At 44.2% G+C, this 27198-nt stretch overlaps 1 protein-coding gene across 11 annotated transcripts in view; it reads right to left on the minus strand.

Annotated features, from left to right (window-relative positions):
* BCAS3 (BCAS3, microtubule associated cell migration factor) overlaps positions 1 to 27198 on the minus strand; it is a 317160-nt gene that overhangs the window by 143144 nt on the left and 146818 nt on the right. The window contains exon 24 of one of the 11 annotated variants that reach the window (XM_027660203.1): positions 6096 to 6133. The exons of 9 other annotated variants lie outside the window; for them this stretch is intronic. In XM_027660203.1, coding sequence (XP_027516004.1) covers positions 6111 to 6133 — 23 coding nt within the window. In that variant the 3' untranslated portion in view covers positions 6096 to 6110. Of the gene's footprint in view, positions 1 to 6095; positions 6134 to 14883; positions 14968 to 27198 lie in introns of those variants that run through there. One more of the 11 variants, XM_027660200.1, reaches the window with a different exon arrangement.

Raw genomic sequence — 27198 nt, forward strand, 5'->3', positions numbered from 1 at the left:
GAGGAGGAAGGATGGAGTGCATTTTACACACATATTTTATAGATACATCACCGTGTGTATCTTTGTTCCCCCCCCGGAATAATCCCCCCCCCCCCCCCAAAAAAAAAATCTGGAATAGCACTTAAAATAAATGAGACGTGCGACGCCAGGATCATTCCAGATCAATCAGGAGCCATCTCCACGGCTGAGACTTGAAGTCTGTTATCCCAGAGAATATGAAAACGTTACAGTGATAAGGATTTAACTACAACTGACAGCAGCCCAGCAATTCCCAGCCCAGGCTGACGTGCTCTTCCTGGAGCGCCGTGCCCACCGCGCCCGGATCCACGTGGTGCTGCCGGAGCCAGACCCACACCAAGACACCCAACTGGTGCAGCTTCCTGCTTATTCCCACCTTCCTCATCTGTGCTGGGCACGGGGAGACCATTCTGGCTGCTCTCCACGATTGTTATTAGTTATTTTTAAAATCAACGTGCCACAGACACCCAACTGCTCCAAACACACACACACAAATGGGACTTTTTTTTCTTTTTTAGCCAAATGGATTAAAAAAATGCCAGCGAAACTATTCCTGCTGTGGGAAAGATGCAGACTCCAAGTAAAAAGTATATTATTATCTCTAAGAGCAGCCTGGGTTAGGCAGCTGAGAGGGTACTGGGAAATGCCCCACGGGCCAGCAGGAGCTCTGTCGGGAGCGTAAACCAGCACAAATTTCAGAGCAGAACCCCCTAATTATTGTGATGGAAATTGCAAACTAACCCGTGAGAGAATGACAGAGCGCTCAAGGGAGCGGACGTGGGGATTGAGATGTCCATGGCTGAGGACTTTGATGAATGACTGGTAACTCAGTGATCCACTGCCTGACCAGAAAATCCCAGTTCTCCCAGCGCTGGCACAGCCCAGTCACGTGCAGCTCTCCACAGAGGAGTTTTAAGACTTACATTGCCCCCAATGTGGTTTTTTTTGGTTAATAATATTTTTCAGTTTTCCCCCAAGCCCCACCACTGCTACACCTTTTCTTCTCTTTATACTTTTGGAACCGAGCAGCTTTTAAGTTTGGGGGGAGGAAGGGAGGGTAAAAGTCTCCTTTACTGTGAGGTTGAACCCTTGTATGTCAAATCTGGCCTGGAGCAAATTTTCACAGCTGAATTATAAACCCTGTAAACAAGGGTTTATGATGGAAACGCTGACACAACCTTAATTACAAACAGCGTGAAGTGGGGGAGGCTCTGTAACACACACTCCTTTTCACTGCCAGTCCTCTGGCACTGCCAGCCACAGAAAAAACAGTCCTGCTCCTGCTCCTAAACCCTCACTGCTCAAGCAGGGGCATTTATAGCAAATCTAGTTGCTCCACACTGTCTTTTAGAAAAGAAAAAAAAAAAGAAAAACACACCCTTGATTTTGTAATAAAAGTATAATGTATAGCTTAAAAATAAATTAAATAAAGGAAACATTAAAAGATAAATGGAGCAGGATGCTCTATGGCTGAGGTAATTTGAGTGGAAAGGGAAGGAGGGAGTTTACATTAATAAATGATTAAAGGCCTTAACGAGGGCCTATCTGGTTGAAGAGAGGAACATACTTCTCCACCTCTCCTCCTTCAGCCCAGCTTTTTTACATTTGTTCTCAATGCTGATCAATATGGTTTTCATTTAGTGATTTCCATAATGCCATATGTGATCTGCTCTCCTGCCACAACGAAGGCAGAGGGAGAGCTGAAGTCATTTGAACGTTCTCGCTCGCATGTCTGTCCCCAATTTAGAAAATAAATATCTATTGAGAGTTAGAGTTTCCTCCTGTCTGGGAGGAACAGGGCAGGATTTGCATATGCAGATTGCAAAGCCTGCTTTTCTCTCTTCTCCCCCTCCCTTTTTCTTTTTAATAAATAAAAATGATGTTGAAGAATATCTCCCCCCCCCATGTTGCAGTGAGTTTGTGTTCTTGTAATGAAGAAGGAATATTATTAAAGTTTAAAACTGAATGAGGGTTGGCTTCTCTTTGCTCCAGCAGAGATTTGCTTGGCATCCCAAAAAAGCAAAGGTTTACTGTCTGCTGAGTCACATTGACCTGCTGGATACCATCAGAGACCACCTCAGATTGAAAAGCAAGAAAAATAAGATCTGTATTAACCCACACATGCTTTCAACGTGCCATTGTCTTCGTGAGCAGAGTCTAAATCAATATTGCAGAGATATCACCCTTGTAAACTGAGCTCTTCTCCCCCTCTCAGAGTTATGCTTTGTGGTGTTATATAAATGCTGTAGCTGGTTAAGAAGAATGCAAGACTGGCAGGTGCCTTCTGGAGGGTTGGAACTGGGGTTCCTGCCACCTGTAAAACATCCCTGGCACAGGAACAGTGCAAGAGCCAGAACTGAACTGAAAAAACATAAATGGCTTGTGACAGACAAGACACCACAGCAGATCTAAAGGTGTTGGGCAGCCAGTTGAGCTCTCTCTGTAGTCACATCTCATAGGAAAGGATGAAACCAGAGGTTTCTAAACCCTCACCCTTTGGCTGCAATAACTTCCCAAGGATGCCTGACTCTGTGACTCAATGGCTCTGTTTATAAAAGTGAGCCACAGGTGCAAAGATGCACTTGAGAGTGTCCTTATTTGGGGGATTCCACCACGACCCAAATTCACAATTCCTCACCAGGGAAAAGGAGATGTGATCTCCTGAGTTACATTTCCTGCCTGCTGTGGGTGGGGACCAGCAGCCCCCCCAGGGATGCTCCAGCTGGAGCACAGAGGTCTGGGCTGCAAAGGGGGGATTCTTCCCAGAAGAAGTTTTGCTTTTAATACACAACATGTAAACAAGCAAAACAACACAGGAAAAATCACAGTTTGCATTAAATTCAGGATCCAGGCTGCTGCTCTGGCTTTACAGTCGAGCAAGGAAATTAGGATAAATTAAATGTTGGATCACAAATGTTTCAAAGTTTTACTGGTCACTCAGTGGAACAACGAGCCATGAAAGTATTACTTGAGTTGCTGTTAATAAAACTGGCAGTTCATTAAAGGTATCTGATGGAGAGAAACCCATGTAAATAGGGATTTGTGACTGGTGAGCAAGCTTTCCATCATAAACAAACTCTCTTTGAGGTTCAAAGAGTTTAGTTAACGATTTAAAGATTTTTTTCTCATTGTTTTCGTGCATTGCCAACTCTTTGTCTATGAGAAAATAGCTTGAAAAAGCTGCTCCTTGTACATATTTTCCAAGTTTCACAAATTCCTATAGATGTAAAAGACAACAATGGAAAAAAACCCCCACTGCTGAATTCTGAGAAGGATGTCAAAATTAAAATACCCTGACGATATTGCAAAAATTATAAAGGTTCTCCCTCTCTCTGGAAGTGCAAAGCAACATTAAAAGAATTTCTTCTCCTTCTGTTTCTATCACACTTCTGCATCTCTGTTTACCCAGTGTAACTAATGGTAAGGGATTTCAGCTTCCCAATTATGATATTGCATTGACCTAATTGGGTTTCTGCAGGGCTTCAGGGAATTCTGTGCTTAAAGACTTTGTTCCCACTAAATTAAGAAAGATGTAGAAGCACGGCAGCTTCAGGAGGGGACAAATGAACCTCCTGATCCAGAGCTGGAGAAATAAGTTCTGGAATGAACCGAAATAGAAGCCTCAGTGCCTCGAACTGCAAAACCCCTTGCTGGGATTAATAAATCTGAGCCTAAAGAAGGGCCGGGAAAGCTCCACCGACGGCGCGTCCCGAGGAACGGAGCCGCCAATCCACGGGCTCCCATTGACCTCCCGCCCAATTACAGCCTCATTGGCAAAGCAAACAAGGAATTATTGGCTGTTTAGTCGGGCTTTTCTTCTCCCTCTCGCTCCCCTGGTTCTCATTCTGGTTTTTTCTCCCCTTTTCCTGTTAGGCAAAAGGGAAAAAAAAAAAAAGAAACAAAAACTCAACCCCAAACCCCAAGCAAGCCTGTCTGCAAACACCTGATATTCATCTGAGTCGCTGCAGTTGTACAGTCTTGTTAAATTGTTACCACCTTTTCCACAAGCAGTTTTGGCAATTAACCTCGTGGTCATACACTTCAAAGGAAACAACTGTTGAGTTTAACCTCCTTGAGCTACCATGGATTCCTTTATGATTTTTTCTTCAAACACTTTCATCCCTTCCAAAAAAAAAAATAAAAAAATGCAGACTGATAAGATTGGTGTTTATTTTTCCATTTTGTCAGTTTATTAAGATGACAAAATACCTCGACCAGTCACCACCAGTTTGTGCTCCTCCAAGTCTGTGCAGAAGGAAGCTCTCCTATTAATTCACATTTCTAAGGCAGGGTCTCTGCTTGCTGGAATCCATGGATATGATACATCTGACCTCTCCTTGCCCCTGTTTGCAAATCTCTCATATATTTCTCACAATGCCCAAAAGCTCCAAAAACAGAGCATACAAGTAGAGTTAATGCTGAGGACATGAGAAGCCATTAGAAAAAAAAAATATATATATTTATTCTTTAAAACCCCACCATCATTGAGAGAAAGGACTACTTTGCACATAAAAAGAGCTAAAAAAAAAAAATTAAATTCCTCCACCTTCAATTAGAATACCAGTTAGTGGGATCAGGAGCTGTGTCAGTACAAACCAAAGTTAACTTTTCCTTCTGTCTAAACTTTTGACTACAACATATATTAATTTACCAGACCCTGCAGCTGCTCCTTAAGCAACTGGACAGTCAATGATAGGAAAGTACCAAAGCAAATACTACAGGAGTGCGATCGGGTTACTCAGAATGTTGTTTCCCCCACACATTTACATCCTGGGATTGCAGCACTTTTTTTTTTTCCTCTCCAAAGTAAATCACAAAAATGTAAAATGGGGTATTCTTTGGAGAGCCAAAAAACACCCCCCAAAAAAAGGTGTTTGAATGACTTTTGGGTAAGGAGTGAGCACACCCGGCCGGGCTGGTGGAAGCATCATTTTCTCTGGCTGCAAATTGCCCTGGGTGGGAGAAGGAACAAAATCCTTGTCTAGGGAAAGAGTGGAACAAAAGTTTCGTATCTGTCTTGCAGTGCAAGAAGGGGAAGCATTTGGGCAAGCATATGGCACGTGTTTCAGCTTGTGAGGCAGGAAAAAAAATAATCCCGATGTTCCGTGCAGTTCAGACCAAATAGAAAACTTATTCTGACTATTCTCATTTGTCAGAGGCTTTTCAAAACTAAGCAGATCTCTCTGTAGCTCCAATGTCAAAGGAGGAAGGAACCAGTGGGTATTGAGTTTACATTTTAGGTTCTCTTTTAACTGTTTCCACTTTTAATTTTAATATGCTTGTCAACAAAATGAGAAACCGCTTCAGTCAAAAAAAAAAAAAAAGGAATGAAAGAAAGAAGAAATTAGCACATTAAATGATACATGGGTCTGGTGCTATGTTGCACAGTTCAGTGAACCCCTGCACAGATCAGCAAGATGGCTGGAAATGTCTCTTTCCGTCTGTTTTCCATCTCGGAAGGCTGTGTACTCAGCAGAGTGTGAAGAGTGCCTCTCTCCCCTCCGACCGCTCCTGCTCCCCCCCCCAAAAAGCCCCTGCAGCAGAGAGCAGGAACTAGAGCAAATGCTTTTGTGAATTAAGAGATCTTGTGAGCGTAAATTTGGTCAGGCTGCTCCTTTCTGCAGGCCAGCCCCGGCTGCTGCCCCAGGATGTGAACTGTCAGTTCGCATAGCTGGTGATGAGTTGCAGAACCATCAGGAAAGGTGAAGACGGCAGAAGCAAGAAAGATTCAAGACTGGTGGAAATCATTTCACAAGGAAAATTTCAGCCATCAGTGGGAGGAAGCTTTGAAAAATGCTGCCATTTCCGAGTCAGAACGAAGGAAAAATTAAATTACTGCCGGTGAGGCGAGCCAAAGTCGCATCTTACCCCAGGGAGAGGTTTGATAATGGTAAACATTTGACAGCTGGCCTGAAGTTGTTATCTTGTTCTAACAGTTGTTATAGTCTGAGTGAACATTTCTGATAAGAGAACAGAAAGAAAAACACTAACCCATTTTTAATTTCTTGCTCTCTGTGTTTTAAGCTGCAGTGCCCAGAGCCAAACAGGTTTAAAGCCGTTTGCCACCATCGCTCCGATTAAAGCTTCGCTTTTTACACCAAGCACTGGACCAGGGCTGGGAAGGAAAGGCAGCACCACGTCAGCTGAATGACACCGAGGGGGCACAGCAATACCTCGAGAATAATTTAAAATAACTCCAACCCACTCGCTTTCAATAGCCCTTAAATATCCCTTCTCTGTTTCACCACGAGCAGCTACAAGAATTAACCCCAAATTAGAGTGAAATTGAAAAAAATTAATCAAGTTAAGTATTTAACTTCCACATCTACCACAAAATCTTGTTTCGGTGTTACTTTACTTCAAGCCGTTGATGTACAACCACAAAACTTTAATTCCTTTATTATTCTTTATTAAAGAATAACTATTCGGACACGTCAGAAAGGCAGCAACCTCAGTTCCACCTGAGAGGAGCAATAATGAATGAAACCCAGTTCTGTTTAAGCAGAAAAAGGTATGCTATCTTCACAGGAAATTTAATTATACATCAGTTTTTTTGTGCTCAGTTGCTCCTGACAAAGCCTGTATTGAGGAGGGAACCACGGCTCCACTCCGTCCTGCCATTAGCAGCTCCTCCTTTAGGAAAACACCATGGATATGGAAAGTACATTACATATATGTCAAAATCCAACTACCATTCTGGCAGAGAAACGTTCTGGGTTGGTTTGGTTGGTTGTTTTTGGTTGTTTTTTTTCCTTTTTTTTTAAATCAGGAATGCATTTCTAAGCCGTTTAACGCAGCTTAACCTCGCGCAACGCGGGCACGAAACGTTTCCCTCCCGTTACAAATAACTCAGATGAATTTGTACCGTGGCTGTTAAACTCTCTGACATGGACTGTGGGTAAATCTTCCTATCAGTGAGCACCTAAAACCTGCCTGCCCAGCGCCCAGGCACACCCCTGTGGCACTGGGAAAGCCGAGGGATCCGCTTTCCCTGATGGTCATGATCCCAACCCCAGGCACACGATAAGGCTCCAATTAGACAGGCAGCATGTAAAGCTTGTCCCTCAGATACATAAATTAACTCCCAAACTCCCTCTGTATCTCCTGCATTAACAGGTAGAAAGTGTTTCATTACTTTTGTGAACGACTCTGCCCTGTCTTGAAGCAGGAGGGTATAAATTGATATTAAAGTATGGTATTTTGAGAATGTTTCAAAGTAAGGTCAAACTCGTATTAAAAACCTACTAGTGTAGGCTAAAATAACAGTCTGGCTGAGCAGCCTTCGGTGCATCTGGGTTCAATTACCCACTACATCCTTGCTATGTTTTCTACTAGCAAGAACAACGCAAGCAAGGCTCGGAGTTCACGAATAATGTCAAAGTTAGGTTACTCAGAAGAGGAATGAGATAAATCATCCAAATATCACAGTCCTATTGGCAGACAATTTTTTCCCCCCCCTTCTTCATCACCGAAGGCAGCACAATATTGCATAACAACAAATAGAGGACAAAAGTCCTCACCTCGGGAGGAAGAGTGAACCCAGCTGGAATGCTGCTCCCGACACACACTCGAGCAGGGAATGAAAAGCACACGCTGAAACGATGGCTGGAAAAAGAGAGGCAGAGCCCAACCTAATGCACAAAGCAAACAAACACGATTTACCACACTGTCACCCTGACTGAGCTCTTTTTTCTTGGTGTTTGACCCTGGAACAATGAGGCTGGATTAACATTCATTATTTGCATTCAACGAGCTGTCGTGTGGAGCAGGAACTGCTCCAGCACCAGCCTGAGGAACAAGGGAGGCTGGGACACTTGGGGAAGGGTTGGTTCCCTCTTTGCTGGCTCGCTCAACAGCACCCAAAACTTTGTCCAAACACAAGTGTCTTCCTTTCATGTTGGCAACTGATTAATGAGGATTTAAGAGCTGGCAGGGGGAGGAAGGATACTGGGAGCTCCACTCAGCAGCACCCCAGCTAAGTCCTGAGGATCCCATCAAATCCAACACAAATGGTCTAAGACAGACTCCAATGTCACCAGCCCTCCCAAGGGACAGGTGCCACATCCTTGCTCCACACCTCAACCTTCCTGACTAGTCCCAAACTGGGAGGTTGTGCTTAGATCCTGAATAAAACCACGACAGTGTCTCTGTCTGCAGAGACAGACGCTCCTCCAGGGAACGTGAAGATTGTCATTTGCTTCCATCAAGGCCCATAAAAAAGCAATTGTCAGTAAAGTTGCTCAAAATTATGTATGTTCTGGGATCACTGTACGAAGTCTTTTTAAAGCACCATGTTTAATTCCAAGCAGCTCGGCAGGAAACATGGTAAAAGGCAGCAATAAATCAGCACCATCAAAACTGCCTTTGTGGTGCATGAGGAGTTAGTTCATCCATTCTGGAATTCTATTTGCATCAAAGCAATAACACATTTGCAAAATGATCAATCAGGTTAAATTTAGAGGAAAACGTGTCTTTTACCCAGCCAGTGTTTGTCAGAACCCTCCCAAATTAGAACATAACAAGATTTCACGTCATGCAGTATCCAGTGCCCCGCCGTATCTATATATTTATTATAAATTCATATGACTGTAATGTACCTAATTATATAAGGTCATTTCTTATAGAAAAGCACAAGTATAAAAGTTTGATGCCAGAACAGTCTGGCTGTTTATTAATTTACTATTGCAGATGAGAAACCCTGCACTGTCACAGGGCCCTGTGCAACACACTCCTGCACTCCAGAAAAGCAACCTGCCCAGCTCACAAAATATTAACCAGCCCCCAGAACTCCGGGATGAAGGGGCTCCAAGGCTTGGTCCCTTCCCATATCCACACAGGAGCCACATCTCCCTCTCCCAGCACTTCCCTGTTTCCCTGGAGACAGGCATTTACCACGAGGGCTATAAATACTCGCAGTAATTGGGCATCTTTGGAAGCAAACCTTCCAAGCCATTTGCCATCTCAGGAATGTTTTAACTTCTGGAGCAGGGAATGGTATCTCTTGGAAAAGAATCTGAATGCAGCCCTCAGATGGGCCAAGTTCAGAGCTACAGGGAGGGAGAACCACGAGGGAAAAGTCATCCTTGGACAGGTCATTGCTAGTGCCCAGGAATGGTAAATTTGGTCAATGAATCTGCTTTGCTGACCATTTTCCCCCAAAGCTTAGTATCACCACGAATCCCAAATACACTATAAAATATGAGGGAGAGATTAAAAACTTATCTTCTCACAACCTATACTGCTAATGGCCAAAGCAAGGCCCTAAAACATCAGCTGATGCTGAAGGCACTGATCCAAACCCTGTCAGCTTATTGCAAAGGCTGTAGGATTTACACAATTCCTTTTGTCAAGTTGTGGGGGAGACCTATCAGCATTCAGAGAAGCAATTTAGACTTTGTTGGGCACAAATTGTCTGAATGGTTCCTATTTACTGAACAGATAAGGGCAGTTTATCTACTAAATAATAAATAATGTATTTACTGTACAGGGCAAGTTGCACAGGGCTTGGAGCAACCTGGGATTGTGGAAGGTGTCCCTGTCCATGGCAGGGGGTGGCACTGGATGAGATTTAAAGTCCCTTCCAACCCAGACCATTGTAGGGTTTATTTCAGCTCTTTTCTCATGTAAAGGCTTCAAGGCCCTTTCAAACACTGGGTTTAAATGGTGAAATAACACCTTCAGCAAAAACTCCCAAGTATTTGGGATGGATAGGACTGAAGATCCCTGTTTACAACAGTGGAATTTCAACTCAGCCACAAACAAAGCACTTCTCCAGCCAGGAAAAAAAACAGACTTCTTTTGCACATGGTCCTTAGGTAAAACTTTGATTAGTCAGGCACTAATGAGCAGAGAAACAGAAGATTCATATTTAATTCTTACAACCCTTAACATCTGACTGGTACAATGGTAAATCAAAGAAAACTCCATTATGAAAACTAAGTTGTCAGGTATAAGGAGTTAAATGCAGCCTTGCAGGGGAGAACAGAGTTTCCCCCCCCAGCTGCTTTTTGGAGCAAGTCAGAGTTGGATTCATGGAGCACCAGAACAGTGTTTGGTACATTAACATAACCCTGCTCACAGCCCAGCTGACTGAGGTCTGCTTTTATGGCTTGATCTTGCTCCATCCGAGTCAAATTCAAAATTCCCAGGTAAAACAATCATCCCTCCCATCAGACAGGGTGATTAAACACCGAGACACACGATCCATAAACCCCAAAGCAATCCCTGTTTCCCTGCTGGATGTGCTGGGATGAACTCGACACCGTGAACTGTGCAGGGGGAAGAGATGAAGTCCTCTCTCCCAGGACAGGTTTAATGCCTGCACTAAACCTGTTTAGGGCTGAATTTACTTCCAGAATTTCAACCCTTCCCTCACATGCTGGAACTGGGAGGTCTGGTAGAAGGGGGGGGTGGGGGGGTGTTTGCATCTTATGAAGAACAAAGAGAAGCAACTTCAATACAACCTTGAAACAGAGCTGCAGGCAGAATTGTCTTTTGTAAAAATGATATTCCTCTGACGCTGGTGTGTAAGTATCTGCTCTTATCTAATAAAAAGAGCCTTTTGAAGTAAGTGGTTGGTTGGGCTGTGCCAGTGCTCGTGTTACTGACGCAGAAGAAAGGCCTCCTGAATGCAGCATCCAAAGGCTTTGTCTGATCTGCAGCACTTTGAACCATAAAAGCAGCAAAGAGTGAAAACAGAAGGGAAGCCAAAGTGCTTAATACTGGACAGCGACTTTCTTTCAACCTCTTCTGCTCCCTGATTAACTCCAGTGACTCTCCTGTGGCACAGCAGTGGGTGGTGGGTGCCTCTCCTGCATCCATGAATATCCAGAAATCCAGAAGGTGCACTGGGGCACGGAGCAGAAAGAAGTGATGCTTTGCCTCCAATTTTTGTGGGTTTTTTTTTTTTTTTTGCCAGGGAAGATGTAGATTAGACATTCAGAAATTTTTTTTTCATAGAAAGAGTTGTGAAGCATTAGAACAGGTTGCCCAGGGAAGTGGTGGAGTCACCATCCACGGAATTGTTCAAAAACTGTGTGGATGTGGCACTGGAGGACACGGTCTAGTGGTGAAGGTGGTGGTGCCCCTGGGTTGGACTTGGTTGTCTTAAAGGTCTCTTCCAGCCTTAACAATTCTGTGATTCTAAGATTTGTGAAAGGACACATCACTAAGGAAGTGTTTTGGGAGGGTGTCTAAACCCAACAGGAAACATGCAATGATTCCATGATTTGTGAGACAGAGCTAAAGAAGTGTTTTGGGAGGACATCTCAAACCACTATGAAATAACCATAAATCCAGGCTCTTCTCTCCACTTGCATGTTATTTATTATAAAGTGGGCAAGCAAACAACACTGAAAAGGAAAGTTCAAAGATTCTCTTTATATAGTTTTCTAAAAAATCATCACTTTGGAAGTTATCTGAAAAAATTTTCACCAGGCCCAGCTCAAGCACATGCGATTTTATTTAGAAAGCGAATTTTCAGAAATGGATTATTTGATTTGATGGTAGAAAAATGCAAGAGGACCGCTGAAGCCATTCAGTCCCTTAAAACAGATGTAGAGGGTAAGTTTGTCTAGAATTTAGCCAGAAGTTGTCTTCTCTTTTTCCAGTGTGTTGGAACTGCTGAGATGTCACTCACAGAAGAGCAGCCATCGCTCACCCTGGTATTTATGAAGAATTCATAGTGGCAACTCTTCAGATGCTCTGGCATCATTCTGATGGACCATGAATTCTACACTGGTCTTTTGGGAAGAGTTGGGGACCTTAATTCCAGTGCATTAAGAATGAAGGTGGGGTTTTTTATGTATATATGTATTTTTAATGTTGAGGTATCTTTTCTCTTGAGCCCTTTAGGGTTGTGAGACCCTTCAGCTTTTTCCAAGGGAGGTTTGTGCTTCAGAATGGACAACTTGACTTGGTGCTTAGAAGACTATGTGCCCAAAATCCCAGTCCAAGAGGCTACTGCTCTACTCAGAAATAAGAATCCAGGGGATATTATTTAATTCTGCAACACTGGAGAACAGTTGTTTAGATTTCCAGGAGTATCACATTGCCTGACACTGAATGTCACCAAAAGGAACACAGACCAAGCTGTCCTTGCTCTGGATTATCCCTCTGAAGCTCGTGCACATCCAGAACCTCACTGTGCTGAATGCAGCCCCACTCTGGAATTAGCAAATTCTTTTTAAACACTCTCCATGTGATTACACCCTAATGAATAAACAAACACACATTTACGGCGGGGGAGATGTCACGGTTCAAAAAAGCAACACAACATCTCTCAGCTACCCTTTCTTAAAACCCTGATATGCCTGTGCATAAATCAAGCCCTTCTCTTGCTTGGGTAGCCCCTCACTGAGACGTGCCCATGGTGCTAATTCAGAGCAGAAAACGCTCTTATTCCAGGCCACTGCAGTGAAGTGACATTTACCTAATGCAGCTATAAATTTCCTGATAATTAGTGGGCAGCTGATGGTGATGCAAGCTGACTAGTGCAGCAATGCCAGCCTCAAACTAGCTCTCCAACACCCACAAGTTAATCAGATTTAAGCCTAAAAATTTCCAAAATTTGGACCAGTGCAGTGGCTCAGAGACAAAGGCTGGTGCCACCGAGCTTCCACCAGTTTCTGTGATCTCTTAATGGCCCAGGCACTGTTACTAACGAGATGGAGCTCCCCTGTACACTCCATTTCTCACATCAAAATAAAAAAACTCACATGACTTTTCACTTAGAAACAACTAATCAGCCTTTCCTGAATCCTGGGCAATTGTGGAGTAAACCCAGAGTAGCTCACATGGAACTAAAACCCAAGTGGCACCTTCCAAAAAATATAACTTCCAAAAGCCACTTCTAAAATTTCACAAGCCTTTGAGACTCCTCAGCCAGTTCACCTGGATTTTCAAAGTAGCTGAGTGATTAAAAAAGTTTAAAGAGAAGTTTAAAAACCTGCCACCAAATCACAACCTTTCACCCACCATGAAGTGCAGGGTCCCCAACGCTGCTTCATTCCATGGCACTACCACACAAAATAATTCACTTTGACAAAATGATATTAAGGAACCTTAATTTTTGTTTTCTTTTTCAAACCTAATGCTGGACAATGTTTAGAATTCTAATACTTTGGAAGTATTAGAATTAGAATCAGTGTAAGACTGATTAAATAGCTGCCTTAGATGTACAGTAAGTTTATTTAATGCTGCAAGAACTACTATGGAAGTTGTAAGTAGCTTCCCAGACAGAGAGAAAACACAGACCCATCCTTTAAAATACTTTCTCAAAACAGTCTTTGACCTTTTGGGTGCATCATGAACGAGGCCAGTCAATCAGAGAAAACCCTGCTCCCTGCTTTTCTCTAGGATGAACTGTTTCTTTATCACACTATTTTAGGAAGAAGAACCTTCCTGCATGATAGGTCAGAATGTTGTTCTAAAGCAAAGCATGAGCTAAAATCTCATGAGAAAGTTAATTAACATTTGGAAAATACCCTGAAATTCTCACTGAATGCAAAGGGCCATCCAGAAATTCTCACTGCTCAGGAAGTCTCCACTTCATTCCCAAAGGAGGGGAACAGGGACTGCCAGGATGGCACAGGAGCAGTGCCCACATTCACCAGTGTGCCCATCTCTGGGCTGGGCATCAGATTTACCTCTCTGGGACACGGGATCACAGCACAGTTTCCCAACAGCACTTTCCTTTCAGTTTTGCCTGTTGCCTTGGATAATTAAGCACAGAAAGAAGGGATGAAGAGGCCACGCTGTGCTGGCAGCAGTGGAGTATCTGGGGGGCTGTGCTGGGACTGTCCTCTCTAACATCTGGAAGAGGTGATCTTTAAAAATGAAAAACCCACAGAATGAAAAAAAAAAACAATCCAAAACTACAATAGGGTGAAACCATTCATTTATCTGTGTTTTGAATTCTTAGTTAATACAAGTGTCAGACCATCCAGACCCTACCAACGTGCTTTTGAGATCTGTCTCTGGTTACACATCCAACACGAGATAGGAACTTTCTGACCTCTCTGTGATTTAAAACCTGGTTGTGAGAATTACTTTTTGTCCTTCTTTTTTCCTTATTAAAAAGGGCAGTGAGGAAAAAAAGATGATTAAAGATATCAAACAAACACCAAACCTCCTGTGAATGGACTGTTGGAAAATAAAGTACGATTTAATGACGTGAGAAATTAGATGAAACTGTCAAGTTTAAAGAATCTTAAAATGGTTAACAGGTCAAAACATAAAAACTTCTTTATGTATAGAGTGAATATAAAGGGAACATGGTAAGTATCTGCCAAGGGTTAATTGCAACCCTGCATGAAAAGCAGTTAACAAGTGAGAGTTAGAACACCCAGGAGGAAAAGAAAAATTTTTCCAGTGCCATGAGAAATAAACAACAAGGGGGAAATATTTCCTTTGGCCACTGTTACCTCCTCTCCAAAAGCTCAGAGGAGCAGTGGGAATGCCAAGGCCTGGTTTGCTCTTGACTCCCTCCGAAACATTTGTCTTCATTACCACTCTTTTTAATCAGGGCTCCTTCGTGAGTGTTTCTGCTCAGCCCCCAAGGGGCAGCTCTCGGCTGCGATAAATCAGCGTCCACACCGCAAGTCACTAATCAGCACTCTCAGGGAAAGAATAACAGAGGAGTGCAGACCACTAAAGGCTTGGAGGAACCTGAAGGCTCGGTGGCCTCGAGGAAGAGCGGCCTACATCAAAATAACAACCCAGTGAACCATCTCTACCTTCCAGGCTCAGCAGGACTCGCACTCGGAGATATTATTTAAAAGCCTCTCGCACGCGGATTGTTCTCGCTGGATAAAGGGACTTTATTGATAAAGAGGGGCTGTGCTCTCACCCTTGAGCTTGGTTCCACTAATTCAGTGTATTGCACTTGTGCCTCCTGCTAGAAAGCATTCAGGGAAACAAACTTGGTAATGGACACCTCGTGCTGCTGTCCTGCAATTTGTAGAGGGGAAAAAAAAATCAGCGTACAATGAAACTGGAGAGGAGGAGGAAAGGGAAACGGATAGAAGATAACACATTCCCAAGACACCTCCTGTATCACTGCAATGGAGGAAGAAAGTATTTTGTCCATTTCTCCTGTTTTCAAAGGTTATTTATAAACACAACCAAACAGATATCATCTCAAAAGGAAAATATCTGCACAGGTTGTCTGTGCTCAGGCCCATCTCCCTGCATGTGATCCCTTTAAAACTACTGCCTGATCCTCCAACTGCAGAAACAATTAATGCTTCTGCAGTTGTTATTATTCCTTAAAATCGTCCAAATTCCCAAGTCTGCACCAGTTCTTGCCAAACACATCACAGAAAAAAGCTGAATGCACACCCAGGCCCTCCTGCCTTTCCCCACAGTGGGAGCCAGTACCACTGAAATAACCCTATGGAGCGCTGGCACCCAAATTAGCAACCTAAGCATCCTCCCATCCAACAGCTGTTACACAAAAATCCCAGAGCAAGCTTTTCCAAAACCACAATTGCAGCCAGCCACAGGTTTTTTTTTCCCCCCCTGTTAAGACTCATCTCTATGGTACCTGGAAACCTGGCCCAGGGAGATAAAGATTCTGGCCATACATGGAAAGATCCCAGGAAAGGAAGAATCTTCCACTGTTACTACTTCCAAAGCTCAGGAAGGTCCCAGGAATCACATCCCTCAGCAAGGTGATTCCAGCACTGAAATTCAGCATTACTGTAGGAAAACCTTTTACCATCCTAAACCAACAAACCAGAGCTATTTACTGTTGCCTGCTTCCTTTTCCTTGAAGCTTTGGACCATATAAACTGCAGAATGGATTCAGTTCGAGCTGGGAGGTGAAGGAAGGCACGTGAAAATGCTTCTACACAGCCCAAATTTTGAGGTCTAGCATGTGCTTCACTGGTATTTCCCCAGTGGGAGGTACAGCCATAGTCAAGTCAGCTTCTGAGACTCAGCCACCAGTAGTTTTGGATTCTGGGTTTAGCACTGACTTAAATTAAGACAGGATGAAGGTCCTGTGCTTTAGCAGCAGCAGATTTTGCCTCTTTGCAAGTGCCCCATTAGCAGAGGGTCTCTATCAGGGTATTAAGAAGCTTCCTCAGGACCTGGAGTGGCAGGACCTCGTGCCTGACCTCTGCCAAACTACTCCCAAAGCAGCAGAGAGCAGCACTGGGATGGAGCAGCTCCTGCCCAAAGGTTTGACCCTGAAGAGAGGGGAAGCAAGAAGAGACAACCTTTGCTATGAACTCATCGTGAACTTCTGGAGAGTCTGAGGCTCATACTCAGGTTTATTACAATTACAGGGGTTACCGTGAGCAACATAAAAATATTTACTATGGAATCAAAATACAAGTAAATAATCTGCTCGTCATGCTTACTGATTAATACTCATTTGAATTTTAGAAGTTATCTAGGTAGCTAAGATCAGAGTATTCAGTTGATAAACTCTGCTCTAAAGTCTACAGCTTTAGACTAAACTCTGCTCTAAAGTCCATAGCACTTTTGAGTGCTACAAATAGGTGGCTTAGGAGAGTTAGAGATGGGTTATATTGGAGGAGCTGCTAAACCAGAGTGTGGAATGTAACAAAAATATTCTCTCCATCAGCCGCGTTCCGCTACTTCAAAGAATTCAATATGCTCCAGCGTTCCCCTCTCCGAGATGAAAATCGTCATTTAAGTTGTCTGGTCCCACTCCACTTAAATGATCCTTTAATTTCCTTTCTTATCCCCGAGCCCTCAGGTGGCTCGGGCGGCGCTCCCTGCCCCGGGTCGCGGGGAGAGTTCACAGCTCCTCTGCTGAGCTCCTGATCCTCTCCCCAAACAGCCCTTTCCTGTCTCGCTGGGCCTTGCGTGATGTGCAGCTCGGCCTCCTCGGCTGCCAGGCTCAATCCCTGCCCCTTCCCCCTCCAGCCCGGGCCTGATGTCCGGAACTGACTTAGGAAGTACTCTAATGGTTACCAAATTTTTGGGAACTGCCTCAGCTTTTCGGAGCTCGACACATGTTCGGTGCGGGCAGCGCCCACCGTCACCACTTGACCTCGCGGCAGCCTTCGACTTGATGATTTCTCTCTGCCCCCTTATTTTTTTTTTTTTATTTCCCCCCCCCCTTGAAAAAACAAGAGAACTTTTACCAGATAACACATGATGTAAATGCAAAATTATGTTGTGAAACGACTGCAAACATGCTGTTTTCCAGATGTTTGACGAGACAGTAAAGGAACAGCACAAAGAAGGGTCAACAGTTTCCGTCAGAGACTCTGCTGGGTTCCATGTGAAAAAAAAAAACACACACAAAAAAAACCCCAAACCCCAACATTCAGATCTCATAAATTCAAGGGGCTCTCCACGGCTGACAAGCCATTTAGACTTCAGAAATAAAACGTGAGGTTCCTCTGTCATCTGCCAAATTTCACTCCATCCATAGGTGGTTAAAAGCCGTTTGACTGTGAACATTCTACGAATTTCCTAAACCCATTACGGCCTCAAAAGCACGAGACTGCCTGGGAATCACTGCCTGGGAATTGCTGCTCCTGGGAAAAGCTATCTGAGGTAAGCAGGGTTGCATCCTCTCTTCACTTATAAACACAAACCCAAAGCTTCGCAGCAGAAAACGATCAAAAAGAGTTGGGAGAAGAGATGAAAGAGAGCAGCAGCTGCCAGGCACTTCCCCTCATCCCACCACGCCAAGAATGACCCACGCTGCTGCCACAAGGAATCTCAGCCTTTGTTTTTCAGCAGCTAATCCCCAGCTGATGCCAGAAGGACAGACAGATCCCCCCGTGGAATACGAACGCTGCGGGGCCCCGGGGAGCTGTGGAGCACTGGACGTCTTTGCATGAGTCCATCAGGATTGGCAGGGCTGGAATTCCATTTCTTTCCAACTCTGCTTCCCCTCACAGGACACAGACCTGTCCTTCTGGACCAGGCCATCAGGATTAACTGGAATCATCAGACTGTCCTTGCTGTGCTTTTCTTCTGTCACCTTTTCCACTCAAACGATTTTTACAGCCTTGTGATGGGCTGGGTGATACATTTTACAGAAACCCAACGGATTCATCTTAAATTTTGGCGTGTTTCTACACAGGAAAACGCCAACCATAATTTACAGACAGCTCTGCCAAAATGGAAGCTCTGGTTCCAGCCCCATTTGTCAGCGTGGGATCCACTCTATGCAGGATCACTTGAGATGGCTTTTAAAGACGTGGCTCAGTCCCACCCTGCCGTGTTTACACGGGTGCCTCAGCCAAGGGGAGCAAGGTCAGGCTGCTGCTCTGAAACCCAACTCCCACCCTGCATCCAGAACATTCTGGATGCAAGGAAAGACACCCAGTGTGGCTGTTCTACACCAGGATACTGATGATGTGATTACAGTGAATTATGGTATGTCTTTACGTGAGAACATCACCATTGAGAACATTTTAGCTCCAGACAGAGCATCTGTGGATCTCTCTAAAACTCCTGGTCCTGTTCTAGCTGCACTAATCAATTCCCCTGCAGACAAACCCCGAGCCCACAATGAAATAATTCACTATATTCAGCAGCAAGTAATAGCCAGTAGTTGGCAGCACGGTCCCTCTACCTCAGCCACATGCCTTGGGGAAATCTCCCCTGGCTGGCAGAAAACTGCATCTAATGGTACCTTAGGAACATTTTTGTTCTCCTTCTCTGCAGTAATCAGGATAAAAAGTTCATGTGCTCTGCCTGCCTCACTGTCCAAGCAGGATACTCCTCTTCCAGGAGAGTCTGACTCAAGATGAGCTGGATTTCCCTGTGTTACTGACTCAACAAAATCTCCAGCTTGACTTTTGCTGTGTTGTTACAGCATTAAAATATTGCATGAATCGAAATGTATACTTAATTTTATTTACAGTGAAGGAAATTGTTCCTTTGGTTGTGAAAGAGTTAATAAGGAAGAAAATCACACACAGTGCGTGTTAAAGGTTAGAGGAATAATCAGTCATTTGAAAAACACTACATAAACATTTTTCCGGATGCAATTTTCAGTCCAAGGATACATTTCCCAGTAGAAATCAGCAGCTAAAAAGGAAATCATTTAGTCTCCATAAGTGCCAAATTGTATCCTGATTTTTCCTGGTCTGGCTCGACTTTCAAAACTAGCGGTTCAACTTCTGCAATCTTTCACCCAATGACTATATAAACACATCCTTATAAGACAGACATAATCCTTGGGTGGGCCAATTTATGTTGGATTATGAAAATACTTAAAGTACAGAATCGTATAATGACTGTTGTCCTTTGGTTTCCACTAAAAGAGGAAAAAAACCCTCCCTCTAGCACAGACAGTCTCTGCTCCTTCCAAAGGCTCCCCGCGACAGTCGTCTCCGGCAACTGTGTCAACATCTCCTGAAAGTAATTAGGTACCACTAAATTTATTATTTAGTTATCACAAGCTCTATTTTAATGACACCTAATGTGACACGGATCTGTTTGGAGCTTTCACGTGCAAGGGGGGAAGGGGGGGGGAAATAATCTCTGGCAAATTGTCCACGTGTCAACGTGGTGAGTTCCCGCCCGGCGCGAGGGGAGGGGATGGAGCTGTTGCCCACCCCGGCCAGAAAAGCAGTTCTCACTCTCAGAAATACTTTGGCTACTCTCTGTTTGGTTAAAGGTTATATAAATAGTAGCTTTAAGAAGGATAAAACAATCTCCATACAAAGCAAAAGTATTCCTTTGTGATTTACTGCTGCCCGATGCACACACACACAATACCCATGTAGAGATGTTCACCTCCAGAAAATTATCTGCTCCTGCCCACTTGTACTTTCAGTGATGGGACTGAGGGACAATGGAAACTTTTCTTCTTTGTGGAAAAGATGGATTCTGTTTTTTCACTTCCCTTCTGAAACTCTAGAGTTTTTACAGGCAACTACAAAAGTCAGCGTGTCAAAGCCAACAGTATCCGATCTTCAACACTCACCATGTGGTAGAACAGAACTTTCCTTTCCCTCCAATGTATAAAGTTATGTGTAAGAAGACATTTTTCTAGTCCACAGAGAGTAGAGGATAAATTATAGTGATAAGATCTGGAAAAGTTTGGTTGGAAGTTAAGAGATTTTCACATCTGTGTCTACACATCCATGCCTTGGGAATAATGTATCTCGAGTACCAGTCACATAAAAATGCAAGAAATTGTTCCTCTCTCAACTGCAGCAAAATCATTCATTGTACTCATGTCTGCACTTTGACTGGTAGCTCACAGCAGAGATCTCAGCTAGCAGACTGCTTCCCCCTAATTTCAAATACCATCTAACGTGTGTATGCATTAAAAAATACATAATTACTAACATACACACATCTTAATTCACCGTGACATTATTCCCTCTTTGAGTTCGAATAAGTTAATTTATTCATGCTGTTCAAACACAGGCTGAGTGATACTGCAGTGAACCTGCCTGTAACACCACGGCCAGCCTGATTTATGTCCCTGAAGTCAATGACCCTCTTTTCCCTCTGCTTCTCAGGGCTTTGGGATTCACCTCCACTACTTTTCCAGGCAGATTCCCACATTGTGCTACGAACAATAGTCCAATGTCACGTCAACAACAGCTGAGAAATTACTCCTCGTTTATTTAAATCAATGTAACGGTGCAGCCTTTCATGAGCCTCGTGCAGAACACTTGCAGACATCACCCAACAGGAACACAAGGAATTGGGCTGTTTGAAATGCTTCTGGAAGCTTTTCCGTGCCACCCCAAGACTGAAAATCAAGTCATATATGCAGCCTAACCCTGTGTGGACGCTGCCTCCCTGTCCAGCACAGCTACTCAGGCAACAGAAATCCAACACACTCCTTAACACACCTTTTTCCACAGTTTTATTCCCATGAAATAAAAAGAAATGGAACAAAATTATTTAAGCCATCAAGACTCTCGTGCTTTTCTGTGGTTGTCTAGGACAATGTACGAACTATTTCAAAGGCAGATTATATTATGAACCTTTAATTCAGTGAAATAATTATTAAAAACCACCCCCCTATTCCACAAAACACTGGAGTAACCACGTAAAACACACACTGAGGTCCTCCAGTTTTAGGATTTAAGTGCTATTCAGTGCAACATCTCAGATGCCCACTTTATCCTACTTTTTGACACGACAAAACATTCCAACAGGTTCAACAGGGCACAATTGTACCTGACACACTAAGGAAGCCCCAGCCCTTCTTTGAACCACAAAACAAAAGATTTCGTTCGAAAATCAAGAATTTCTGGCCGACATATTTCACGTTCCTTTCGGGTTTTACAACACCCCTGTCCCCTGAAAGCCACCATTATTTCCAAGTGAAGAAAGAAAAGGGAATTTGCCCCCGTTTCTCCCCCGCTCCTCACCCCGCCATTGTCCCCTGTATCTGTTTCCAGGAAGCCCATATTCATTAGGGTTAATCTGCCTACTAAATGAATAAACAAAGGATTTCTCTGTGGCTCAGGGGCCAGGTGAGCCGATATCATCTCCCGACACAGAAAATCATCCGCACAAATTCCGCGCAGGAAATTACCTGCTGCAATCCCACACCTGGGATCGTTTGGCGAGCGCCTCAGAAATGTTGAGTGGATGACTGAAATCAAGCTAATTATATATATATATATATTTTTTAATGCAGATCTTCTATCAGGAGGAAAAAAAGGCCTTTCTAAAAATGTGATGTAAAAAAGGGTCTCGGATCTCTTGGCTTGCTACACTTACTAATAGCTCCGAAAACTTCAGAAAACTTCCTCCTATGAAAATGTTTTAGGATTTGTGTGATTAAAGTATCCTGCTTACTCACTTAATGACAGTCACCTCTGGCTGTCTCCACACTGCAAAAGCATCAAGGTTTTACAAATTGTTGCTGTAAGAATCTAATGAAAGCTCCAAAAAAAAAAAAAAAAATCTAATTGAGATGACATAAATACAGCACCTAATCCAATAATATCCACCTGCACAGGGGATTCCTCACACAGGCACAAATGGAAGTGCTGTTAGTTTGCATATTTTTGGCGGATATCAGAGTTTCAGTTTGGGCAGTTGACACCAGAAGGAAAGGCCTTCTCGTGGAGAAGCAAATCACAGAATGACAGATTGGTTTGAGTGGGGAGGCATCTTAAAAACATCTCATTCCACCCCTGCTGTGGGCAGGGACACCTTCCACTAGCCCAGGTTGCTCCAAGTCACACCCAGTCTGGCCTTGGACACTTCCAGGCACGGGGTAGCCACAGCTTCTCTGGGCAAATACGGAGAGATATTAAGAGTACAAAGAGAAGTTGGAGGAATTTACCAAAAAACCCCAAAGATGAGATGGGAACAAGCATTCCTTAGTTGGAAGAGGATGAACTGTGCACGTTATGGCAGAAGAGGAGCCAACACAGGGATTAAGAACTCCAGAAAACACTGTGGCAAAGGAAGGAGACGGGCCCAGCAGCTGCAACTGGGACTGACGGAGATCTGGGGAGAACTGGGGATCAAGGAGACAAAAATCCAAGAAAAGGAGGCACACCTGGGCAGAAATATGTGGGCACAAACCCCAAAGTTCACAGTTGGGCAACGGGGAGGGAAGAAAGGGCAGGATTTGGAGCTGGCTGGGATGAAGGGTGCTCCCAAAGCTCTGCAGCAAAGGGCTCCCTCCCTTCCCTCCCACAACCACGGGCTCTGTTTGATGTTCCTCAGACAGCAAGCAAGAAGAGATAAATTAAAACTGAGAACCTACAGAGGGCTTTGATCCTATTGCCTGGAAATATGTACAAGAATATTTTCTCCAGACGTACTTTTTGCTATATATGGAAACCAAATGCTGACTAATCATATAAACCTTATGGTGCCTGAGCACAGCTGTAATCTGCAGCAGAACACTGTCACAGGGGCAGAGGAAAACGTGGAAAACTAAAGAAGTTCGCTGTGGTGCTGGGAAAGAGGAGAAAATGGTGATCAAAGGCACTGGAGGCCTGATCAGACAGGAGGGAGAGTTTCTAGCCAGTTAGCTTTTAAGATACAAGTGACATATTTATGACTTATTCTTGTATTACTGAACTTTAACAGTCCAAGTAATGATTATCCGTTTTCCAAGTTTGGAGAAAAATGATTGTCTGAGAGACCTGCTGACTCAGGATGGCGGTAATGGGATACAAAAGCCTGAATTTTGGTTTACTGGTTTATGGATAGAGCCATTTAGAGCTGTTTATCAACACATGGCCTTATGTTCCAGGCACACAGAGGGATGGGACGTGGACAGAAGCACCTCCATGGCATCATCAGGGGCCAGCCCAGCTTGGGAGCAGCTCCAGTGTGCCTGGGGAATGTGGGGGTTGGACTTCTCCGGGGACTCCTTGTCCTCTGAAAGGACACCATGATAATCTGCAGAAATGGATCCAATTTCCCCTTCGAAAGGACAAACCATATGGAACTTCTACATTCTTAAAGGGCTTTCAGTTTACGGGAACGGGGTTATATCAGTCCACAAACATCGGGATGGAACTTTGTTTTTCGAGCTCGCATTCTTGGCTGCTAAGACATTGTGTTGGTGGTTTTATGTTAACAAAGACTGTGGAGACACACAAATCCCTTCCACTGGTGACTAAACATCAGGAGAGAACATACAATATCACCAAATCTGCTGGAAAACGGGAGTAACATTTCTGAGCAAATCGGCCTGGAGATAAACCTCTGCAATGCCACTGCTTTATCTTTAAATCACTTTTTTCCATCAAATCTTATTCCTTTAGGATTCATTAGTCAATGTGAGCGACCGCAGCATTTAGGGAAATGCTTCTACTGAGTGTACAAAAATCCAGTGGTCTTTCCCATGGTGTGGTTTGGAATTCCACATGAACTGAAGGGAGTTGATAAGAAAGATGGAGAGAGACAAGGGTTTGGAGTGACAAGACAAGGGGGAATGGCTTCACACTGCCAGAGCAGGTTTAGATTGGATATTGGGAAGGAATTCTTCCATGTGAGGGTGGTGAGGTGCTGGAATAGAATTCCCAGAGAAGCTGTGGCTACCCCATCCCTGGAAGTGTCCAAGGCCAGGTTGGAGCAACCTGGGCTAGTGGAAGGTGTCTCTGCCCATGGCAGAGTGTAGAACTGGATGGGCTTTAAGGTCCCTTCAACCCAAAGCATTCCAGGATTCTGGGTTATAGAGATCATCCAAAGAACATCTCAGCAAGCTGCCACTGGCACAGGATCACCTTCCACTCCCTTCCCACTGACACACTACACATATCACCCCAGTACCAAGTGATTAACTGCCGTTGTTAATTGTGAAATCTGAGAGCACAGAGCACCCCAGTCAGCCTTTGCCACTAGAGTTCATCAGTCACCTACTGCACCCCCGGTACAAGCAAGGGGAGAAACACAAACTTGAAGGGCAGCATCAGTTCCTGCTTTTCACCTCGAGTGCTCATCAGCATGGCACAGCTAATTAATGCTTTCAATAGGTGTTAAAAATTCCTGGGCTGCAAGGCAGCAAATGCATTCTGAGCAGGCAAAGGCAAGTGGCTACAGTTTAGAAGCACAAAGGTGAGATAATGGCCTTCCACATCACTGAACTGTCAGCCTCGTTTAGCACAAAGCCCGGCATCTGGAGACTTCAAATCATACAGCCGTTTAAAAATATATAGAATGTTAAATTAAATGACAAACACGGGACATGTCACCTTTTAGAGGCAGAAATGTAAAACCAAAGCATATGTTCTCCAACTGTATTTGCTTCAGGATCAGCAATATTTTTGTAACCTCATTAGGTTCTCGACTTGGTTTTAAACACGGAAGGATGGATGGACAAATAAGTAACAGGTCCTCCACGTGATATCCTCAATTATGAGTCAATCTTTACTAGCAAAATAAATGAAGAACACTGGGTTTAGTTCTTAGAAAGTCTGGAAGGTCAGAAAAATTTCTGCAAGCTCTCAGGGATAAAATCACTGTGTATTTTGAGTTCTGAATCTCACAGGCACGTGGAAATATCTGAGTCAAATCTACATTTACAGACAGCCAGGGATGAGGGGAAGGTGACAAACCCTTCTCCCCAGCATCATTTGGGTACTTCTGCTGCTCTTCTGCTACTCTTGGGAGCCCAGTTCCCCCTGGAAAAGGGGGGGTGGGCTCCTGCACCCCCTCACCTGCCACCCCTCGGACGGATCCGTGTCCTCCCGTCACGTTCCATCACGGCAGAGCACACGTTAGCACTTCACGGCTTGCACAATGTGCCACTGAAGGGTTATTAAAAGGCCATAACTAGGCCAATAAAGCTGAATTTTATTTGTTCACACAGAGCAGAGGGGGAGCACTGCCCTGCTGATGGCACTAAACAAAACATCACACCCACAATCCAAATTCTTTGTTGACCCCTGCTCTGAAAGCAGGTGAGTTAAAAGTGGCCAGTTTGACACAGAGAAGGGAAGTGCTGAAGAACAGTCATGTCAGGGGAGTACACCAGGCAGAGCTGGTGCCCCTCCACCTTCCCCTCCTCACCCCCAGCAAAACCAGTTTTATAGCACAAGGAATATTTGATACCCCCTAATGATCACCAATTAATTAATGGCCTCACTGAGCCAGAGCATCTTTAAGCACCTGGCTGTGCATCCTCCCAAGGACGGATCTGCAGGACCAGCACAAACCAACTGCAGCAGAATTTAATTTTTTTATTGCCAGTCAGATTCCCAAAGTTTCACTCACACGTTTCACTGGAGAGAAAGGAAAAGGCACGAGCCAAAACTTTGAAATAAAAAAATGAAATGGTGAAGCCCTTCTTGCAGTTCAGCTTATGGGGCATCAAAGTTTAAACTTTGCTTTCAGCCTCGCTTTTCCAAACACACTGTCACTCACCATAATATGGGTTAAAAATAAGAGAGAGCAAAGATGAAATGTAAATGATTTAAATGCATGCATATGTTCTTTTGTAAAATGCAACATGCAGCTGCAAGGTTTCTCCTCATATTTTGGACACAAATCAAGGGGGAAATGGTTCACTTATGATACAGTGAATTTTTTATCGAACTTCAGTGGTAAAATGTCGTGTCCCTGTAAGTGTTTCACTGCATATTGTGTGCTGCTTTGGGTTTATTTTGGGTGGGTTTTTAGAGCTTAAATAGGAACACCAAAAACAGAAGACTAACACTGGGGTATTCCTTTTCTTTTCCAAGTTCTTTCATGGCAACTTTCTGATTCTTAAAAAAGAAACAAAAAATCCACCAGCAACACAAAAACTCTGCAGATGTTCCATGGCCATTTACTACATCTGACATTCAATCACAAGTTAAGTTTTGAGGACATTATGTTGGTTTTTAAAATGCATTTTAAGTGATGGGCAAACAGCAGAGCACACAATGCTCAGCATTCCCACTGTAAATAAGAGAGGTGAAAGTCTGAAGAGCTACTTTTCCAATTAATGGGAATTCAGTGAATGGGAATTGCAAGGAGCTGGCAAGGTTCTGACTGCAACAGTGGCTTCTCCTGCTTTTTCCTATCAAGGCAAAATTAGGCAGATACTATCTTTGTAGAGGGGCACAGTCAGGACTATTTGTAGTGCCCTAAAAAAGGCCACATATCAGAGAGATCCCAGTTCTTGAGCCGCTTTTCTCCCATCAACATCACCACAACCTGAAGCAAACGCAACACGAAGGGAACAACAGAGACACCAAAACCAAACACTCCAACCCAACCCGGGGCTCCCCAGCGAGCTCCGGCCCCGGTGCCAAAGCCTCACAAATTCCATGAGCTCTCCAGCAATCCAGGTGGGTCGTGCAGAGCCAGGGCCAGCTGTGCCTGGGACAAACGCCCGCTCCTGCGAGCAGATGTGAGCTCCAGGGAGAGCAGCTGTGCCGGAGCCCCCGCGGGCTCTCCCACACGGCACACCCGGCACACACAAGGCACAAATGGTTGCCCGCTGTTGCTGGAGGGAAATATCAGGGAAAGAAGGACTGGGCAAGCCCGGGATTTCAGGAGAGGAGGGGGCCTGCACCCCACCTGAGCTGGGGACACGGGGTTTTTGATAGGACTATTACAGTCGCACAGTTTATAAAACAGATTTGGAAAGGCTTTCGTGTCGGTTTTGGGATAGGAGACGAAGGCCCCAGGAATCCACTCGGAGGCCTTAAAGCTGTGGCCAAACTCCAGAAAAAGACATATGTTAGTCATAGCACCACCTTTTGCTTTTCCCTGATCCTGCTCCATTTTACAGGCCCATTCCCTGCACAGCACCAGACT

The sequence above is a fragment of the Corapipo altera genome, unplaced genomic scaffold (genome assembly GCF_003945725.1).
Source record: "Corapipo altera isolate COAL_440 unplaced genomic scaffold, ASM394572v1 271, whole genome shotgun sequence".
Classification (NCBI taxonomy): Eukaryota; Metazoa; Chordata; class Aves; order Passeriformes; family Pipridae; genus Corapipo; species Corapipo altera.